Source organism: Loxodonta africana, chromosome 7 (genome assembly GCF_030014295.1).
Source record: "Loxodonta africana isolate mLoxAfr1 chromosome 7, mLoxAfr1.hap2, whole genome shotgun sequence".
NCBI lineage: Eukaryota > Metazoa > Chordata > Mammalia > Proboscidea > Elephantidae > Loxodonta > Loxodonta africana.
In genome coordinates this window covers 24,353,722-24,367,355 of record NC_087348.1, presented here as the reverse complement: position 1 = coordinate 24,367,355, position 13,634 = coordinate 24,353,722, and the positions used below count along the sequence as shown (strand labels likewise).

The window sequence follows — 13,634 nt, the reverse complement described above, 5'->3', positions numbered from 1 at the left end:
TTTTAACAAGCCAGATTCATATTTTTTTTCTTGTTGAGAAACCCAGCATATATATGAAGAAATCTGAACAAATAGTGAAACATTGATCTCATAAACACTTCCTTGTAAAACAAATAAACAAAAAAAAACCTCTGTTTTTTATGAAAAAAAGTTTATAATCTCTCTATATGACACAATAGCATAGGAGAAAGGGAAAACATGCTGATGATGACATACATGTAACTTAATGGAAGTTATTAAAATCTGCCTGAACATGAACCATCTTCCATTAAACATCGGAACTCCTATGTGCCAGGAGATATCACAGATCAATTTAAGTATAATTTTTAAAAACTGCATCTGAATGTACCACAGATTTTTTTTAAAAATGCAATAGCCCTACAGGTTAAGGTAACAGAATGATTGGTTTAAAACTTTGTGAGCCCTGCCTATGTTCGTTCGATAAATCTATCTATCTATCTATCTATCTATCTATCTATCTATCTATCTATCTATCTATCTATCTATCTATCTATCTATCTATCTATCTATCTATCTATCTATCTATCATCTATCTGTCTGTCTGCCTGCCTGCCTGTCTGTCTCTCTCTCTCTATCTCTTTATCTCTCTCTCTCTCTATCCCTCTACCTCTCTATCCTTCTATCCCTCTATACCTCTATCTCTCTACCATCTATCTCTCTATCTCTATCTCTCTATCATCTATCTATCTATCTATCTATCTATCTATCTATCTATCTATCTATCTATCTATCTATCTATCTATCTATCTATCTATCTATCATCTATCTATCTATCTATCTATCTATCTATCTATCTATCTACCTACCTACCTACCTACCTACCTACCTATCTACCTATCTATCTATCTATCTATCTATCTATCTATCTATCTATCTATCTATCTATCTATCTATCTATCTATCTATCATCTATCTATCCATCTATCTATCCATCTATCTATCTATCTATCTATCTATCTATCTATCTATCTATCTATCTATCTATCATCTGTCTATCTATCTATTATCTATCTATCTATCAATCATCTAATCTATCATCTATCTATCTATCTATCATCTATCCATCATCATCTATCATCTAATCTATCTATCATCTATCCAGCATCATCTATCATCTAATCTACCTATCTATCTGGCATATATCAATTCCTGAACACTATGAGCAGAGTAGTCTCTGAGTAAACTATTAGCAAACAAATGCAGAAATTAAATTTCATAGCATTAATTATAAAAATGAATACATGAAGTCCACATTTATCTCATATAAAACATATTAGGAATAATGGTGGAAAGCAGACAGAATTGAATAAAAAATGTGGCCTTGAAAATGTCACTAAAACACTCTCAATGTTAGTAAAACATGTTATTGCAGAAAAATGTTTACCTTTTACCTGTATTTAACCTGTTTGACACCCCATGGGATTCTTAGCATGGCATAGTGGGAACAACTTGAAGCTTTCTCTCAGCATTTAAGGCTCTCCCTGAGGAGACACCAAGCAATGTGTTAATTATGTTTGAAGCACTTGAAAATTTCAGAACATATCTAGTGTGTCTGTTCATTTTCTAAATGATTTGTATTCACCAGTGATTTTCTTTTAGATATATCCATTCATTTATTCTCAGTTAACTTTCAACTTGTGCTGCCCAGGGAGCTGGATTAAAATATTTTACCTTTAGGACAGACCACTCAGTACTCCCCCATTTCCATAATGTTGTCATAAGGAATAAAATTAGCAAATTTCATCTTATGATATATCATTTCTTGGTGCTTTTTCTGTGTTTTCACTTTTTTTATTATTATGCTTTAGGTGAAAGTTTACAGTTCAAGTTAGTTTCTCATACAAAATTTATACATATGTTTTTATGTGACCTTAGTTGCTACAAATATAATGTGAATGCACACTCCCCCTTTCCGCTCTTGATTTCCTGTGTCTGTTCCACCAGCTCTTGCCCCTTTCTGCCTTCTCATCTCGCCTCCAGACAGGAGTTGCCCATTTAGTCTCATGTATGTACACGAACTAAGATGCACTCTCTTCACCAGTATTATTTTATGTTTTATAGTCCCGTCTAATCTTTGTCTGAAGAGTTGGCTTTCGGAGTAGTTTTAGTTCTGGGTTAACAATGAGTCCGGGGCCGTGTCTTCTGGGGTTTCTCTAGTCTCAGTCAGACCATTAAGTCTGAATTTCATGAATTTGAGTTCTGCACCTCATTTTTCCTCTGCTCCTTCAGGAACTCTCAGTTGTGTTCCATGTCAGGGAGGACATTGGTGGTAGCTGGCCACCATCTAGTTCATCTGGTCTCAGGCTGATGGAGTCTGTGGTTTATGTGGCCCATTTTGTCTCTTGGGCTAATATTTTCCTTGTGTCTTTGGTGTTCTTCATTCTCTTTGCTCCCGGTGTATTGGGACTAACTGATGCATCTTAGATGGCTTCTCACAAGTTTTTAAGACCCCAGATGCCACTCACCAAAGTAGGATGCAGAACATTTTCTTAATAAGCTTTGTTTTGTCAATTGACTTAGATATTCCCCAAAACCATGGTCCTCAGACACCTACCCCTGCTATTCTGTCCCTTGAAGTGTTTGCTTGTGTTCAGGAAACTTCTTAGCTTTTGGTTTAATCCGGTTGTGCTGACTTTCCCCGTATTGTATATTGTCCTTCCCTTCACCTTAGATAATTCTTATCTACTATCTGGTGGCTTAGTGCTTAAGTGCTACGGTTACTAACCAAAAGATCAGTGACTCAAATCCACCAGATGCTCCTTGGAAACTCTATGGGGCAGTTCTACTCTGTCCTATAGGGTTGCTATGAGTTGGAATCGACTTGACGGCAGTGGGTTTGATCTAGTTAGTGAATTCCCCATTCCTCCCTCCCCACCCTTGTAACCATCAAAGAATATTTTCTTCTGTGTTTAAACCTTTTCTTGAGTTCTTACAAAAGTGATCTTATACAATATTTGTCCTTTTATGACTGACTGATTTCACATAGCATAACGTCTTCCAGATTCACCCATGTTGTGAGATGTTTTTGGGAATTCATCACTGTTCTTTATTGTTGAGCAGTATTCTGTTGTGTGAATACAGAATAGTTTGTTTATCCATTCATCCATTGATGGGCACCTACACTGTTTCCATCTCTTTGCTATGGTGAACAGTGCTGCAATGAACATAGGTGTGCACATATCTACTTTTCCAATGGCTTTTATTTTTCTAGGATATATTCTAAAGAGTGGAATTGCTGGATTGTATGGTACTTTTATTTCTAGATTTTTTTTAAAAAATTAAGGAGGTGCCAAATCTATTTCCAAGGTGATTGTACCATTTTACATTCCCACCAGCTGTGTATAAGTGTTCCAGTCTCTCAACAACCTCTCCAACATTTATTATTTTGTGTTTTTGGATTAATAATAGTCTTGTTGGGGTGAGATGGTATCTCATTTTAGTGTTGATTTGCATTTCTGTAATGTCTAAAAATGATTGTGAGCATTTCCTCATGTATCTGTTAGCCACCTGAGTGTTTTCTTTGCCAAAGTGCCTGTTCATATCTTTTGCCCATTTTTTAAATTGGGTTACTTCTTTTTTGTTGTTGAAGTTTTGCAGTATCATCTAGGTTTTAGAGATTCGACCCTGTTCAGGTATGTTATACCTCCAAATTTTTTTTTTCCCAGTCTGTAGGCTGTCTTTTTATTCTTTTAGTGAAGTCTTTTGATGAGCATAAATGTTTGATTTTTAGGAGCTCCCAGTTATCTAGTTTCTCTTCTGCTGTTTGTCCATTGTTAGTAATGTTTTAAACACAGTTTATGCCATGTATTAGGGCCACTATCATTGTCCCTAATTTTTCTTCCATGATCTTTACCATTTTAGATTTTATATTTAGGCTTTTGATTCATTTTGAGTTAGTTTTTGTGCATGGTGTGAAGTATGAATCTTGTTTCTTCTTTTGCACGTGGATATCCAGTTATGCCAGTACCATTTGTTAAAGAGGCTGTCTTTTCCCTGTTTATCAGACTTTGAGCCCTTGTGAGATATCAGCTGCTGACAGGTGGATAAACTTATGTCTGGATTCTCAATTCTGTTGCTTTGCACTATGTATCCATTGTTGTACCAGTACTAGGCTGCTCTGAATACAGTGGATGTATAATAGGTTTTAGAACCACTTACAATGTGATTCTTCTCCAGTAGTGCTTTACTTATCTGGGGCCTCTTCCTTTTCCATATGAAGTTGGTGATTTGCTTCTCCATCTCATTAAAAAATGCCATTTGAATTTGGGTTGGGATTGCATTTACTCTGTAGATCGCTTTGGGTGGAATTTATGTTTTCACAATGTTGAGTCTTCCTATCTGTGACAAAGGTAAATTTTCCACTCGGGGAGATCTCTTTTGGTTTCTTGCAACAGTGTCTTGTGGTTTTCTTTGTATAGGTCTTTTACATCTATGGTTAGATTTATTCCTAAAGTATTTTCTCTTCTTGGGGAGCTATTGAAATGGTATTACTTTGGTGACTTCCTCTTCAAAGTTTTATTTGTTGGTGTCAGCAATCCAACTGATTTTTGTACCTTTATCTCATATGTTGACCTTTTGCTGAAATCTTCTATTAGTTTCAGTAGTATTCTTGTGGAGTCCTTGGGGTTTTCTGTGTATAAGATCATATCATCTGCAAATAAGTATACTTTTAATTCATCCTTTCTGATTTTGATGCCCTTTGTTTCTTTTTCTTTCCTAACTGCTCTGGCTAGGACCTCCACTACAATGTTGAATAAGCACAATGTTAAAGTGCTTCCTTGTTTGGTTCCTGTTCTAAAGGGAAATGCTTTCTGACTCTCTCCATTTAGGCTGAAGTTGGCTGTTGGCTTTGCATAAATGCCCTTTATTATGTTGAGGAATATCCTTTTTTTCCCTATTTTGCTGCAAGTTTTTTTTATCAGGAATGGATGTTCGACTTTGTTAAATGCTTTTTCTGCATCAATTGATAGGATCATTTGTTTCTTATCTTTTGTTTTAATTATGTGTTGGATTCCATTGATTGTTTTTCTAATGTTGAACCATCCCTGCATACCTAATATGAATCCCACTTTGTCATTGTGAATAATTTTTTGATATGTTGTTGAATTCTATTGGCTAGAATTTTGTTGAGGGTTTTTGCATCTATGTTCATGAGGGATATAGGTCTGTAATATTCTTTTTTTGTGGTGTCTTTTACCTTGTTTTGGTACCAGATTTATTCTGGCTTCATCAAATGAATTCAAGAGTACTTCATCCTTCTGTATGCTCTGCAATACCTTTAGCAGTAGTGGTGTTAACTCTTCACTGAAAGTTTGGTAGAATTCTCTAATGAATCTGTCAGGGCCAGGGCTTTATTTTTGTAGGGAGTTTTTAAATTACCTCTCCATCTCTTCTTTTGTTATAGGTTTATTTAGTTTTTCTACCTCTGTTTGTGTTAGTTTAGGTAGGTAGTGTGTTTTTAGAAATTTGCCCATTTCCTCTAGATTTTCAATTTTGTTGGAGTAAAATCTTTCATAGTATTCTGTTATGATTCCAAGGTCTATCATGAGGTACAATATTGTCAGTGATATGATAACACTCATGTAGCAAAAAAGAAGACCAGTTAATACTGTTATCACTCAAATTTACTCAACCAGTTCCAAAGATGATTTATCAACATATGATATCTGAATTCATCAAAATTTCATTCAAAAGCCATTGCTAATTACTAGTTATTAGAATGTGAAAGCTGGAAAAAAAGAAGAATCGCTAGAAGGACAATATGGTGATAGAAACGATGCAAGAGATTGCATGTACAAATACAACAAGACCAACAAATTCTTCATTACAAATAGCTTTTTTCAACAAAAGAAATGGAGACATATATGTGGTCTTTGCCAGAAAGAATACACAGGAATCAAACTGAGTACACCTATGGAAAGAGATGATGGAGAGGCTCAATATCATCAGTCAGAACAAAGTCAGGCACCAACCATGGAACTGACAATTGATTGCTCGTATGCAAGTAAAATTTAAAGCTGAAGAAAACTAAAGCAGGTCCACGACAGCCAAAATATAACTTTGAATATATCCTGCCTAAAATTAGAAATAATTCCAAATATTGATTTGTCATTTTGAACACTAACGACTGCAGATTAAAAAGCTTTGGATGTTATCAGGAACATCAGACCTGAAGAAATTGAAACATCATTAAAAGACAAGAAAGAAAGAGGAAACCAAATGGATGTCAAAAGGTACTCTGACACTTGTTTTTAAATGTAGAGTAGCTGAAGCAAAAGAAGAAATAAAGTTGAAGGGCTGAACAGAAGATTTCAAAGGGAGGCTTAAGAAGACAAATTAAAATATTATGATGAAATGTGCTAAGACCTGGACTTAAAAAACCAAAAGGGAAGGACATGTTTGACCTTTCTCAAGTTGAAAGAATGGAAGAAAAAATTCAAGATATGTGAGTAAGTTTTATGGTATGTTATTTGTATCTCAATAAAAGGATTTAAAAATAAAAGTAACAAGAAAAAATCCAATTTATCTGACTTTCTGGATGTGAAATAAAAGATATATCCATGTATAAAGCACTTTAAAAGATACAGAACAGAAACTCACTTGAGTAGGAATTAAATGTCTTTTTTTTTTTATGATTAGAAAAATCATGAAAATTTAATGACTTTGAAAAAATAAAACCTTGAAAAAAATTCTTATGTTTTAATTCTATGTCAATTATTTCATATAAGTTTAGAATTTCCATAGAGTCAATTGCTTGTTATGGTCATAAAAGACCTCCATTAAAAAGTGAGTTTTAAAAATGAAAATATTTCCTATGAGAGAATAAATGTTGAATTTTTATTGTGTCTACTCTAGGGTTGACTGATTTCTATTGCTCCAAGTAATAAACGAATATTTTGAGGTAAGAATTATATAAATAGACAGGCACACCTGATCTTATACTTTCCTGTTATTTCATATATTGTACATTTTGCTGGTATGTAAGTAATAAAAATAAATAATTTTTTTAATATTATATTAAATATTTGTATTCTTCTCATCGAGGAGACTATACAGGTTTGTTATTGTTAGTTTCTGTTGTATACAGGCAAGACTGGCTATAATTATGAGATGAACTTCTTCTAGAACATGACACAGTGGAAACTGGGAGAAACACCACATGTTGCAGTGAAGGGCATGACCCTCACAGTTTTAGGATGTGCTATTCACATATGCTAGAAATTAGAATATCACTCTTCCTGTAACTTGACGCCTGAGACTTCTTCTCCTAAGCATTTGTGTTCACCGTTCCACCAATTTACTCTTTCTCCATGGAATCCCCCAGCATATGTAGTACCAATTTGTCAATTCCCTCAGTCCCCTCTGTTTAGTGGTAATTTTCTGTAATAGAAAAATCATAAGCAGGTACTATTTGACACTTGGTGAGAGGGTTCTGTCCTTGGAGAAGGACATCATGACTGGTATAGTAAAGGGTCAGTTAAAAACAGGAAGACAGTCAACGAGATGGATTGACAGTGACTGCAACAATGGGCTCAAAGATAGCAAAGATGGTGAGGTAGTGCAATACAAGACACTCTTTCGTTCTGTTGTTCTTGGGGTTTCTTTGATCAGTATTAACTCCAGGCACCTAACAGAAACAAGTATTAAGATTATTGGTGGTCATTAAATATTTTAATGAATCACAGAGTATTTCTTACTGTAAATGTAATAACATTTAACTTGTATATCAAGCTCCTCAGTATTTTCCTGTTCTTTCTCTTTCTCTCTCTTATTTTCAGGAGCTCCTTCAAGGAAAAACTGTTTAAGTGGATTAGACAAATTTCTTTTCTTTTCATGGATATCACTGAGTTACATGTTTTTCCTTTTGGTCTCTATGATTACTGTTGTGGGAAGCTCTCCGACCTTTACATTAATCTTGGCAATACCCAATATATTGCACATCTACAGATGGTTCTTTCACATCTTATGCTACATAAAAGGCAAAACATAGAACTCCATGGTGCCCAATTTTCACAATTGCATGTAGTGCTTCTGTCTCTCTTCATTGTATCATCTAGAAATTCTTTTCACAGGCATGTAATGAAACACTCAATAAGTAAATGCATCACTCAAACATTAGCTCAAGAAAAAGGCTTTATTTCATTTAAAAAAAGAAAGAGAAAAAGAAAATGAAAAAAAAAAAAAATCCAGTATTGGGGATTGATGGCTCTCATTTGTTCAAGTAGCTCAGCAAAATCAAAGTTAATGCATCTGGCAATCTTTTGTCCTTAAATTACATTTTCCCCAAATTGAAGTTCACACCGCATCAAAGTACAGGAAGCAGATGATGATAGTGAATAAATCTTCTCACAGACCTCATTTTTTAAGGAAGTAACATCAGTCCTTTCTTTGTATTTAAAAGGTGGCTGAACTTCTCAAGGCAAAAGTCTGCAAATCATTTCTTAAAATGGAAACTTCCTTGTTAATTTATTTATAACATCGTCCTTACTAAACCAAAAAAAACAAACCCATGCAGTCCAGGTGATTCCAACTCCTAGTGACCCTACAGGACAGATTAGAACTGCCCCCTAGGGTTTCCAAAGAGATGCTGGCGGGTTCCAATGGCTGACCCTTGGGTTACCAGATGAGCTGTAACCACTGTGTCACCGTGGCACCTGTTCTTTACTACTTTATGATAATTCCCGATACCTGCCCCTGGGCCTTTATTATAAACCTGCTCAGACTATGTAATGCATCCACATTGTGATGGTGTCCCATTATGTAGTTCGAACAAATCATACATCCAAAGGAATCAGTTGGCTTGCTGTATGAGTGTACTAATTAATTGTCTCTATGGAATTTATTTTCTCTCCCAGACATTGTGCTAGGCATTCACTACTTTTTGAACCTCACTGCTATTTCTCTTCTTTTAATTTGATATGCTCTGTCACCTCAGGGATGACATCATTAAAGCAGAAAATTGACATTAAGAAGTTATTTACACTGGCTGTTCTGAAACTGGAGCTTGGAGCAAGACCATGTTTGAAACTTGATTCTAATGCTTAAGACCACATTGAACTTGGACTATTTATTTACCATTTGTGAGTTGAACTTGGGTAATTTATTTACACTTTCTGAACCTCCCTTTTATCATCAAAAATATCTAAATATTAATAGAACCTGCCTCACAAGGCTGTTGTGAAAATTAATTAAATCTTGAAGAATGACAATGATACACCAGTCAAGAAGTACGAGATATCATTACCTGGATGTGCTCAGCGTTGCTGTGGACCACTTGGCATGACTTGTCTCATCCAATAAACCAGAGACTGAAGCAGGAACGTAGAAAGGCAAATTTATTTCATTGTGCAAGGGAAGAAGCAGTTGGGGTTGATGTTGCCAAGACTGCTCAGTGAGAAAGAGGCAAAAAGATACCTTTATGGGGCTTACAAGTAGGAAGCCTATACAAGTTACAACAGCAACACTATTAATCATAGTACTTAGGTGCAATGTGGTGTAAATGTAACTTCATGCATAGTGTGTTCAGAATATGGTGGTTAAACTCTACCCAGAGATGGAGAATTTACTATGTATGAGGTTTAAAAGGTTATCCTTAATGTCCACATGGCATCTAAGCCAGTTTCTGCCAATTTCCTCTAGTTTGGTCAGCATCTAAAAAAGAGGGGAATGTAAAGTTATAGGGAATATCAAGCAAAGAAAGCAGAATTCTAATGTAAAGCTAAGGGGGGTGCCAAGCAAGCTGCTCGAGGCTGACCTTTCAGTAAGCAGCCAAGCACTTTAATCACTGTGCCACCAGCGCCCCAACACATTCTTATCTACCATAAAATTTACTTAACTATTGTATTTGTGATCCATCTCTTCACTTCAAGGAAGGGAAAAGTTTTTACACTTTTGTGCATCAGTGCATTTAGAAGAGTGACTGACACACAGGATATTTACAAATATATGTGGAATATATTTGTGCTAGCTGGGGAAACTCTGGTGGTGTAGTGGTTAAGTGCTATGGCTGCTAACCAAAGGGTTGGCAGTTCGAAGCCACCAGGCACTCCTTGGAAACTCTATGGGGTGGTTCTACTCTGTCCTATAGGGTCGTTATGAGTCAGAATCGACTAGACAGCACCAGGTTTGGTTTTTTGGCTTATACTCTATGGATGCACACAGACAAGTTTTGAAACCCATCATGTATTTCATAGGAACCATAGGACGCATCAAACTATAGAAAAGATGTTGCATATTTTTTTCCATGCCCTGTGTAGGGCAGATTTTACATCTTTGTTCCTCAAGCTATAAATCAAGGGATTCAACATGGGAATCACCAGGGTGTAAAATATGGAAGCCACTTTATCAGCCGGAAAGGAATGACTGGACTTGGGCTGCATGTATATAAAGATTAAAGTCCCATAGAACACTATCAAGATTGTCAGGTGGGATCCACAAGTGGAGAAGGCCTTGTGCCTGCCCACAGCTGAGTTCATCTTGAGAATGGCTACAAAAATGAGCATGTAAGAAACAAGAACTATTAAAAGGGATGTAATCAAATTAATAGATGCTAAGATGAGAATGACCAATTGAATTTCATGTGTGCTTGAGCACAGCAAATATAATAAGGGGTTAACGTCACAGTAGAAATGACTGATCACATTGTATCCACAGAAGGATAAGTTAAAAATCTTTACGGTGACAAGAAGAGAAACAAACATGCAATAAATATAGAGGATTGCCACCAGCACCTGACACAACCTTTGTGACATGATGACTGTGTAGAGAAGAGGGTTACAGATGGCCACATAGCGGTCGTAGGACATTGCTGACAGGATAAATAGTTCACCATTTATGAACAAGGCAAAGAAAGCTAGCTGTGTAGCACAAAAATAATAGGAGATTGTATTTTCATCCACAAAAAAATTGACTAGCATTTTAGGTCCCACAGTTGTTGAATAACCAAGATCAGCGATAGCCAGGTGTCTGAGAAAAAAGTACATGGGTGTTTGTAGCCTGGAGTCCATCTTGGTGAGGATGATGATGCCCAAATTGCCCACCACTGAGATCATGTAGATGATGAGGAATAGCCCGAACAATGGAGCCTGCAGCTCTGGGTGGTCTGTGATTCCCGTCAGAATGAATTCATTCAGCACTGTTAGATTGTGTTTGTCCATCTTGGTCTATCAGGAAAACTATTGCGCATAGAGACATCAGCATAGTCAATAGGTTTTATGTAGCATCATCTGGTAGATTTTTAGTATACAAATGCAATATGCTAAATGAATAAGATAAATCCAAACTTTCCAATATACTTATTAGACATTAAACTCACCTCCCACAAATAAAGTATAGGCACATGAAGATAGAGAGAGGGGGAAAGAAAGAAAAATTGAACTTGCTATCAGTTGGGTAAAATTTGCTCCCAAAGAACATTTGTCAATGCCTGGGACATTTTGGATGTCACAACCAGGGGAAAGGTTCTACTCGTATCTAATGGAAGCCTGGGATGTTACTAAACATTCTTCTATATACAGGGTAACTCCCACACAATGACAAAATTTCTTGTCCAGAATGTTGATGTGTCAGAAGTTGAGAAACCCTGTGGTAAACTGAGATAGAGACAGACACAGATAAAGACACAGGTGTAAGTGTACGTGAATATGTAGATGTAGACATAATCATACATACACATGCATATATACATATACACAATACATATACATCTACATGTACATAGATGGGATTCCTGGTGGAGCAGTGGTTAAGTGCTTGGCCGATAATCAAAAAATGGGGTTTTTGAATCTATGAGCCTCTCCTTTTAAAACCTATGGAGCAGTTCTATTCTGTCCTCTAGCGTCTCTATGAATCGGAATCAACTTGATGGCAACTTTTTTTTTTTTTTCCATCCTTATAGATATATGAAGCAAAAATAAAAAAGTTAAAATTTTTAATTGGTAAGCATATGGATGATTACTAAACATTCTTTTTTCATTTATATAATGACAATTACATAATGACATTTACAAAATTATTATACAAATATTAATTTCATTATAAAAGTTTCAAAGTGCAAATTCACCAAATGTGTGGAAACATTTAATATGCCTTACTTGAAAACATGGTCCTATACTCAATTACACTTAAGAGGGACATAAGAAGGGCCTAGAGCCAGCTTGTAACTACTGATTTGAAAGGACACCAACTTGGGAGAGTGAATACTATAGCTTCATAATTCTGCTACAGAATTTTTAATACCGCATATACTTCCTTTACTTTCATATTATTTAGACATAAAGATGGTGTTCAAAGATGCTTAGGAGCATTTAGCCTGTGAAACAAAGTGTGAATATTTGAAAAAATAATAATAATGTGAAAAAAAAGGGAGAGAGATCCTAGTCTCAGGCACTATTGAAAAGTAGAATGCTCACAGAACGGACTCAGAAATCTTATTATTTTGCAATGACTTTGCCATTGAATAAAGGTGGGACCCTGCAAGTGTCACCGAAACATTCTGGGTATCGGTAAAATATGGAAATAGTCTATCTTTTTACCTGCAATGAAGCCTCTGTCTTGACTCTCCCAAGTGTTTCTTAACAGGGCAGAGTGCAAAGAATTTATGGATTTTTTTTTTTCACCCTTGGAGACTCTCCCTGAGGAAATGCCAAGGATTGTTCCTGAAGCATTTGAAAGCTTAACAAAATACCTGAGGGTGGTTGGTTAATTGTCCAGGATATTTTGTATTCACCGGTGAACAAATATTTATTCATATAGTGCGTATGCAGGTCTATGTTCATCTATTTCATGTAGTCTTGCATTTTACTCTTTGTTAACTTTCCATTTTTACCACACGGGGATCCGGATTAAAATATTGTATCTGTAAAACAGAACTGTCAATATTCCCATTTCTACAGTGGTCTCTTCAAATGGATGACAAGTGATGAAATGCTTAAACGTTTTCTTATTGCGTTATTTAAAAGACTTAAATGAGATAAAAGTAATGCATTGTGCATGTGTGAAGTATTACTTCCTAGTTTACTGTTATTTTTGTTATTGTTGCTGTTAATGCTATTTTCAAGGTATTTTTTTTTTTCTTTTTGACCTCAGGAACAGAAATGTTTCCCTTGCTTCTCATTTCAAAGTCAATTGGCATCATGTGTTCATGTATTTGCTTGTTTGTTTTATTTTCCATCATATTTCAATATTTTATGTTTTTTTCATTCTGTCCAAACCTCATTCCAAAACTTTTTTCTCACCTTGATACATGTTCTGCTGTGGTTCATATAATGCTCTGCCATATCAACACACCCTCGGAAAGTGTGCTCTTCTGTGTGTAATGTGTCACTATGAATATATATTTACTGTGCTATAAATATTTCTGCTCCATTTTGTTATTGCAAATATTTCTAATGTATCCATTTGTCACTTTTTTTTTTTTTTTTTTTGCTTATTTCTCCTATATAACGGTATGTATGTGGCATAGTGGTTAAGAGTCTGACTGTTAACCAAAAGATCGGCAGTTCAAATCCACCAGGTGCTCCTTGGAAACGCTGTGGGGCCGTTCTACTCTGCCCTATAGGGTCATTATGAGTCAGGATCGACTCGACAGCACTGGACTTTGTTAGGTTATATGT

At 35.6% G+C, this 13,634-nt stretch overlaps 1 protein-coding gene across 1 annotated transcript; it reads right to left on the bottom strand.

Annotated features, from left to right (window-relative positions):
- Positions 1-10,229: 10,229 nt before the first annotated feature.
- LOC111749053 (olfactory receptor 8K3-like) lies at positions 10,230-11,347 on the bottom strand. Its single transcript, XM_023542275.2, has one exon. The coding sequence runs from the start codon at positions 11,175-11,177 to the stop codon at positions 10,230-10,232; it is 948 nt and encodes a 315-aa protein (XP_023398043.2). The 5' UTR covers positions 11,178-11,347.
- Between the last annotated feature and the right edge of the window lie 2,287 nt (positions 11,348-13,634).